This window comes from Macrobrachium nipponense, chromosome 1 (assembly GCF_015104395.2).
Source record: "Macrobrachium nipponense isolate FS-2020 chromosome 1, ASM1510439v2, whole genome shotgun sequence".
Taxonomy (NCBI): Eukaryota; Metazoa; Arthropoda; class Malacostraca; order Decapoda; family Palaemonidae; genus Macrobrachium; species Macrobrachium nipponense.
Window position 1 is genome coordinate 89,178,876 of NC_087200.1, and position 9,609 is coordinate 89,188,484.

The 9,609-nt window shown below is 38.0% G+C and overlaps 1 protein-coding gene across 1 annotated transcript in view; it reads left to right on the forward strand.

Annotated features, from left to right (window-relative positions):
- Window positions 1-5,238: 5,238 nt before the first annotated feature.
- Window positions 5,239-9,609, forward strand: part of LOC135220226 (uncharacterized) — a 12,335-nt gene continuing 7,964 nt past the window's right edge. Inside the window, exons 1-2 of the mRNA XM_064257497.1 lie at window positions 5,239-5,400; window positions 6,889-6,994. Of these exons, the coding sequence (XP_064113567.1) occupies window positions 6,974-6,994 (21 nt within the window). The 5' untranslated portion in view covers window positions 5,239-5,400; window positions 6,889-6,973. The remainder of the gene's footprint in view (window positions 5,401-6,888; window positions 6,995-9,609) is intronic.

Below are 9,609 nucleotides of genomic sequence, written 5' to 3' on the forward strand. Positions count from 1 at the left end.
CAAAAAGTTAAAGTAATGTAGGATGGAAATCCCTCAAAATGTCAAAGCAAACACCCTTAGGTTGGTCATTATTATAATGATAATTTAACAATATACAACTCAGACTAAATGCCATAAGTCAAGAAGAAAATGCCAATAAAGAATAAGAAAAATTGTCAAATAACATGCAATATATAAGGTAAAGGCGAACTTCGTTGAATGCTTTAGAGATAGCTTTTCGACAGTCGAGGAATTTTTATTTTCTGTTGTGTTGACTGTTGGAAGTTTAGTGTTATGTTCTAGTTGCTATGAATGTACTGCAATGCTGTCAATGATTTTCGTCATGATAACAGAATTGTGTTCGAGAAATACCTGCTCTATTATTGGTATTTTGATAAACCGCAACTGATTCTATTCCCTGTATAAGTTGGAGGGTTCGAGGAACGGAAAGCTCGCTATCTTGACACACACACACACACACACATATATATATATGTATATATATATAAATTATATATATATTATCTATATATATATTATATATATATATATATTATATCGATATATATATAATACATTATAATTTCGGTTTAAACATATATTAATACCACATACATTATACTATATATATATATATATATATATATATATATATATATATATATATATATATTTATATATATACATATATATATATACTATATACATGATATTATATATACATACTTTGTTTAAACATATATATAAACCATTCTAGAGGGCTTATAAAGATCTCCCCAAAAATCCTGAATTCCTCTCAGGACGCCATAGGTATGTCAACAGTCATTCTCTCTCAGGTTGAGAAGAGCTTCACCTCCCCCAACCATCCCCCCAAAAGTTCGTTGGTCCTTAGCATCACCTATATTGGCACCCATTGGTCAATAGACCTAAGGAGAGGTACCAGAGCCAATCAGATCCTAGAGGGAAAAAATTGGGGGGTTTGTGGGGTATTGGAGGAAAGAGGAAACCAAGACGTCTCCTTGCGGGTCAGGCAGTCAGGTGTCGGTCAAGCAAGAGGGCAGATGTACGGTTTCCTCTTAGTTTCCTCCACCGGTTCCCATCCTCGGTCTGAAACTCAGGTTTTTATAGAATTTAGTTTTACTCTCTCTCGGGCCCTTGTGTAATTCATTAGAATATAAGACCAGTGTTAAATTAATTACTGAGCGTTTGATTTCTGCATGACCCACAGTAACTTAAGAGACCCACGCGACCCAGGTCGGGGTCATAATTTTGGTGTCAGGTGTGGGGTGCCATAGTGTGTGTCGTAATACAGTACAATACGAGTAGAGGAAAAGACCCCATATAGACTCCACTTTTCTAGCCCCGCCCCCCAACCCCCCAAGGGGCGTGGCTACCCCCCTTCCCCCTCCTGATAAGCTCATGTACGTACCTGAGGCCTAAAAAGGGGCGGGGCAACCCCCCAAACCCCAAAAAGGGGCGTGGCCACCGTGACTCCATATAGACTCCACTAGTCTGGGGGGCGTGGCCACCCTGACCCCATATAGACTCTACTATTCTGGGGGCATGGCCACCCCTGACCCCATATAGACTCCACTATTCTGGGGGCGTGGCCACCCCTGACCCCAAATTGACTCCATTTGTATTATAAGCTCATGTACGTACATGAGCTCATAATTGACTCCATTTGTCCTACAAGCTCATGTACGTACATGAGCTCATATTAGGGGGCGTGGCCCCCCCTAACCCCAAATAGACTCCACTTGTCTTATAAGCTGATATACGAAGATGAGGTGTAAAAGGGGGTGTGGCCACCCTTGACCCCAAATCGACTCCACATTATTGATGAGCTCATGAGGTCGAAAAGGGGGTTGGGGGCGTAGCCACCTGCAACTCTACGGGAATAAAACCAACATTTCAACCCACCACCACCGACCCAAAATGGACTCCACTGTTCTACCCCTGTGACGTCGCGTAACTCTACGGGAATAAAACCATATTTTCAACCCCGACCCGCCCCCCCAATTTGACTCCACCTTTCCTACCCCCCCGTGACGTCACGTAACTCTCCGGGAATAAAATCAACATTTCAACCCCCCACCCCAAATTGACTCCACTTTTCTACCCCTGTGACATCATGTAACTCTCCGGGAATAAAACCATCCTTTCAACCCCTGACCCTAAATTGACTCCACTTTTCTACCCCTGTGACGTCACGTAACTCTCCAGGAATAAAACCATTCTTTCAACCCCTGACCCCAAATTGACTCCACCTTTCCTACCCCCCGTCTCTTAGCGGGTCAGGCCGTCAGGTGTCGGTCAAGCAAGAGGGCAGACATAAGGTTTCCCCTTAGTTCCCTCCGCTGGTTCCCATCCTCGGTCTGAAACTCGGGTTTTTATAGAATTTAGTTTTACTCTCACTCGGGCCCTTGTGTAATTCATTAGAATATAAGACCGGTGTTAAATTATTCACTGAGCGTTTGATTTCTGCATGACCCACAGTAACTTAAGCGACCAACGCGACCCAGGTCGGGGTCATATATACACTATCATTATATATATATCTATATATATTCTATTAAAATTTATTTTTAATAAATTAAATTATATTTTTTATTTTTTTTATAAAATATTGATGATTGTTGCACATGCACCGTGCCGGATATGAACCTTGGGTATATACGTATAGAGGCCTGCCAAGCACATCCTTCATTCCACGCCCACCCAGCATGCAATATGGACCTCCACAGCCTCTCACCCCAGGAGACCCAGAGATTTTTGGTAGCTGTCCTGTGTCTCTGTGCAGTCCAGGCCATTGGCGGGTTGAGAAGACGTACTACTACAGTGCCACACCCACCTGCACAATTACGCAGAAAGGACGGGAGGGCAGGGCGGATTTGCGCTCGGGAGTGGTTGACACGGCGAAAACTACATCGAGACTACGACCAGCTGCTACAAGAACTGAACAAGGAGGACCGCGAAGGACACAAGAACTTCCTACGCATCTAACCTGAATTGTTCGAGGAGATGGTCGAAAGGCTGACGCCCATTTTGAAGAAGGACACGAAAATGCGGTGTGCACAAGAGGTGGGACTCAAGTTGGCACTACCATACTTTTGTATTGTCCTAAGAACTAATGACAATATTAATATAATAAAGAATATTGGAATGATGATTGGTACATATAAAAAATGATGTTGGAAAATAATGACCTGAAAGTAATTATAACATAATTCATAATAATGAGAAAAGTAAGAAGCAAATGATGGACATAACAAATACTTACTAAACAAACATGAAAAGCATAGAATGTAAGAAAATTATCATGAAAAGCATAGAAAGTAAGAAAATGAACAAGAAAAGCATAGAATGTAAGATAATGAACATGAAAAGCATAGAAAGTAAGAAAATGAACATGAAAAGCATAGAATGTAAGTAAAAAACAAGAAAAGCACAGAATGTAAGAAAATGAACATGAAAAGGATAGAATGTAAGTAAAAAAACATGAAAAGCATAGAATGTAAGAAAATGGACATGAAAAGCATAGAATGTAAAAAAATGAAATAGTGACTTGGTTTATATCATAACATTTTCAACTGCAAATATCATATATTATCAACTGAGGTCAATATGTCTTCGGTCTGTTACTGATTTTTCATTGTTCCCCTGTTAATAACCATGCCAAGTCAATGTTAATTATTGTTTCATTATCATTTGTATGTGTTCATGTTCATTTGATCATGTTCTCAATATTATATTATTGTTCTTTACCTTGTATGTTATTATATCATTGAGGCCATATTTATTTCATGTTGCATTTCCTGTTATATTTCTTCATGATGTTATTTTTTATGGCCATGCTTTTTCATTATTCTATTTTATTTCTCCCGATCATATCATCATATATTTTCTCACGACATATAAATTAAGCATCAGTAAGGAAAATCTAAATGCAAGTCAGTATTTCAACATATTTATTACAAAAAGAAACATTATGAATGATATAAAATGTACAAAATCATTTAATGTTAAGAAAATAACTACAAAATCATTTAATGTTAAGAAAATAAAATTCGAATAATGCCCCCATGCTCTGTCCGGCCCCTTTTATCCTCCCCAGAATGCGCGACAACCTTCCATCAAATTGACCTAGGGAGACGCCGTAACACACTGCACGCCCCGCAACATGTACGCGCCATGTATTAATCGAGTATGAAGGCACCATATGGGCACCGCACACCACCGTAACACTCCAACACGGGAGGTACGAACCCGCACCACGGCACCGTGCGGGTTCTTACCTCTATTGCTGCGGTGCCGTGCCACACTGCTTACGGTTTCATGCGATTTCATCAGGCCGCCAGACGCCGCGCAAAAATTTGAAAAGTTTTAAAATCCTGGCGGCGCCGTGCAACTTTAACGGTCCGCGCCAGCCACCGCCAGTGGCGTGGTGCACTTTTGGGCAGTTTCTTGTGGTCCCACGCCATAACAGCCTGCAACACAAAAGTGTGTAGGTTTAAACTTAACTTAAGTAATACCTCAAAGATCGGTTGCGCTAACTACTCTTTCTCTTTAACTAAATAACGGCCCTCTTAAATCTACTGATCACTTCTTTCTACTACGCAGGCAGCATCCGGTATTCACTCCTAATTTCGAACTTTTTGTTATTTTTCAGGTCTGATGTTTGAAAGAATCTGTAGTGTCGTGAAGTTTTAAAGAAAATTAAATTCACCTTTACCTGAACTCAGACGCACGTTTTACCTTCATTTATTCATGGAAGTCTTCCAGTCGATTCCGATATTCGGTACTCAACCACTAAACAGCATTATGTTCGAACCGTTAAGCCCTATCTAATCTTAACTTTATATACTTCCCAAATTGTTCTGAATGATCAGAATCAGGTTTATCATAATAGTGCACAGAGATTCCCTTTTCTGACGAGTGAATACAATGGAATGTTAGTGGCAGTACATACACAAAAACGTGCGAGTGTATATTAACTCAGTATACATGCAATACGCACATCAAGTCATCAGCCCACGTGAACTCGCACAACGCATACATACCCTGCATCACACTCTAGTTACTTCACATACCGTGCTTTATGTGTTATTCATCGCACCTGTATCGAACCGTCAAATCAAAGGACTCAGCGCATAAATCGCCGTGAAATTCTAAACGTGTTTGCGTGCGCAGACAGCTGTTTTCTGTTGTCATAGCTCCCAGATAAATATTCTCTTGCTCTAACTAGACTGATCACGTCAGTGCATTTTTGTCCATTGTGAAACTACGGCGCGCTGCTATCCACTTGATCATGGCGATGCTGCTGGATTCCTTGTTTAAAATCACAGATATTGTATCCCTATAAAATCATGAGTATTTTCTTCTTCAGTCTGTTTGGTTCTTTCGTTACACTTATCAACGGTGAGTGTTTTATCATTTATGATAGTAAATAGCTGCATATGATGATGAGAAATACGCTAAAAATGCGGTTAGTGAAGAATTTTGCATCTCTCTCGAGAGATAACCTAAGATTTGGGCATTCAGTGTAGAGGTTTATATTTTATAATTTGTCGAAATGTTAATCCTGTGCGGGTTAAATTTTATAGTTAGCAGTTTTCTTAATAACATGACGAGTTCAGACTAATTCTAGCTCTACATAAAAACTCTAGAAGACTATACTATTAATGGGCGCCCACTGAACAAAAGCAAAATGGAAGAAGCCTTGGGTACCATTAAAACTAACAACTTCCAAGGAACTGTTAGAACTAACTCCTTTTATGGCCATAAAATGGTAAGGTCTGCTTCGCTCTCTTCATTGTTTCTAAAGCTTGTTTTCTCTTTGGGTACTCTTCCGTCTCTGATCTGAGGAACTTACAGAGAAACCGTTTAGAGATGGGAAGATGTGTGATCTTCCCCATAATCCTTAGTATATATATATATATATATATATATATATATATATATATATATATATATATTATATATATATGACGGAAGTGAACAAGAAAAAATTTGCCTACTTTTATATTCAAGATATCGTACTGACAAGACTCGTCAATAAATCTGTCGATTCAATGGCCATAACATTAAATCACGAGCGTACTTAGCGTTTGCCTGAGCTATTTTGTAAAACCCACGTGTGGCAAAATCTCTGACAACCTTGAATGGCCGCCCGTACGTAGGGGCAAGGAGGCCCACTTGTGCCCAACCCCCAACCCTTTGCCCCCCCCCCTCCCCCCCCCCACCCCCATCCTTTTCCTTTTCAAATCAACAGTGATAACTTGAAAAAATATCACATTTGTTTCCTTTCATTATACTGTATATTCTCTCAATCTAAGTAAATTAAAGGTATCATTATTATATCGTATAATATTTGGATGCCGTATATAATTGCATTATTCTTTCAAGAAATGTTTTATTTCAGTTTAACAGTATACGGAACTATTTGAACAAAGTCACTGTAACTTTCTTTTTTTTCTTCTTTTTTCGTATCTTGCTTCGCCTAAATTATTGGCATTAAAATTCCATAGCATATATAGAGTCCTTAATCAAAGAAATGCAGGCGCTGATGCTGTTTTTGGAATTAACTTTCTAATTCTAAGGGTCAAAAGTGTTTGTCTGCTTGATACCGTAAACTATCCAAGTATGTATTAAGATTTGCCTCCCGCCACCCCCCCCCCCCCCCACCCCACCCCCCCCCCCACCCCCCGCCCCGTCATCGAAATATGCTGCGCCGCCTAGCGAACCTTGAAGTCAATTGTCTTGTATCTTTTAGTGATTAATACCATAGATAGACTTGGGATTTAAAGTGGCAATCGAGTAGTACTAAAATTAAAACTTAAAGCTATGAAAGTTAATTACCAGATTCAATATACATCTTTCACTTACCGAAGTTTCTCCATAAATTAGGATAATAACTAAGAAGGAGGTGACTGATAACGATAACCAATCATCCGACGAACATCAGAGAACATCTGTTCATCTTTCTCTTGACATGTTTACTCCATCCAAGCCGGTAAGTAATGAAACCATGTGTCATCTTGAGTTATACCTGAAAAAAAAATTGGATCAATTTTCGTTGTTAGATTACATACACACACACACACACACACACACACACACACACACGAAGGTAAGAAACAGTTATATAAGAGGTGAACACAGGAGGTATCATGATGAGTGCAAAATCTTAGTGTCTACGGAACCCAAGGTTAGAAAGTAAGGAAGGAGTGTTTAATCAACTCTCCACCGCGGAAGTGAGGTGGTGATGTTAAAAACGAATGAAAGTATGAATGAAAAAAAAAAAGCTGCTGCAGAGACGAATAACAAATGTAATATTCTTGGCATCAGGAGATCTGAAAGGAAAAGAAATGAGGAAATAGGTAGCCAGTTATAAGTTGGATCGTACAGGTAATTATTTCATAATGCAACTGCGAGGTTTTCCTCCTCCGGTTACACCTTTATATAATATATATATATATATATATATATATATATATATATATATATATATATATATATATGAAATTGTAATAGCCACAATCCCCTCTTGACGTCTCAAATCCTTTGCTCTTGTTTTGGATACGCTTGTCACTACAAAACCTTGAACTCAAACTTCAAAGTATTTGGGGAATCATGATGTCCGGTAGCGGGAAACGAACCCGTGACACATAATCAACGACGAGGTCATCTTGCTACCGGACATCATGATTTCTTTGAAATATCTTTGAAGTGGAGCTCAAGGCTTTGAATTGACAAGCGTATCCAAAAAAAAGAGCACAGAATTTGAGAAGTTAAGAGGGCATTGTGGCTATTACAATTTTACATGCATCTGGTAAAAATGACCAGTAGATTCTACATATATATAAATCAATATACACATATATATGTAATATTATATATATAATTATATATTATATATATATATAATATATATATATATATACACGTAATATTTTCTTATGTTTTATTGTAATGGTCTAAGTATCATTTTAATAAATCCGGAAAATTGCACGAGATTGTTATCATTTCCTACAAGACTACTAACAGATAAAGTGAAAAAGAACATCTTTCTGGAAAATTCATGACGTAGCTGTTTGCAACACGCACACACACACACACACACACATGTATACATACATACACACACACACACATATATATATATATATATATATATATATATATATATATATATATATATATAAAAACTGTAGGCTATTTTTCTCATGTGTTGAGTGGGGCACAACATGCATGCTTAAATCACTAATGAAACCGTGCACCAAAGCTAGCTTCTGATTAACGAGCGCACAGTATCATTAGGAGCAAAGTATTCATCATTCATTTCTTCATTAAAGCTTTTAATTGAATTAGGAATCTGCAAGTATCGTGATTACAAATGTATGTAAAATAAATGTATGAGTGAGTATCCACGGCTATCGCTCGAGGATTGCTTTCATAAATTGGAGAAGTATTGTCATAAGTTCAGCTCGATCAGAGTCCAACCGAACTGTCATCTAGATAAAATACCCTTTTTCTGGCCCAAACTGGCTTTGCCCAAACCCGATTAAAGCACGAAACAGTTAAATGAAGAGAAAATGGTGACTTAACTGTAAAGGAATTGTAAATAGCAAATGGAGAGTTGAATAAAATAAGGGAAAACTAGAATCAGGAAATAATGTAAAATAGGTCACTTATTTCTCGCCCCCCTTTCCTTTCATTCCATCCAAACTTGTGGGGTTCTTTTACAAAAGCAAGAAGGAAGAAACTCGTCTTTTCCCTTCCGCAGGTAAGCCTATGTGTCAACAGCAGCTCGTGCATACTCTGGCAGCAAGTCTGATCCATATCTCGATCGGAATTACATTAATAAACCATTGGTCACCGGTAATTAGCGATTTATACATCATGTTATAACACTACTCTTACAATACTCCAGTTTTTTATGAGGTCACTGCATAGATCAATAAAAGCCACGCCATCCCGTTACAACATCTGAAAAGTTGTGGTACTACATATTTTTTTCGTTTGGTGAAATTTTCCACCAGATTAAATGTATCATATTACAGTTTACTTATAAACCTTACCTTAAAATGCATTGATTTCTTATTATTTCTTTTATAAAAGCCTTCCACCAAAATAAATATTTCATTTCGTCCTAGACTTACGGAGCTCTCAGGTTTTAAACAATGCGTAAGTTTTTAGTACACCCTTTGTGAGTTTTGTGACCCTCTTCACTGCACTGCTCGTAAATTCGAAACGTGTTAGCTTACTCTTATAAAAACGAACGTGATCTCTATCAAATACCTGTACGGCTGTGGCATACATGATTTTTCGTTTTTCAAAAAATGCTTTTTCTTCACATCAATACCTGATGTAAGATCAAATATCCATTTATTAGTCTACCTGGGATTTTCACAATGCAAATTATATGTACGTGAGTGTTATTCATATGTTTCATCTGCGAGCCAATCCGTTTGTAGAAATGCTTATACGTTTCGTTTTTATTATTATTATATTATTATATATTAATAATATTTTGCACTAATTTGTATTCCTTGTAATCTCTTTGAGGTGTAGTTGCTGAAGTGAAGGGGTTTGGCACTTCTTGAGGAGTAGGTTTAGCACCGTTTA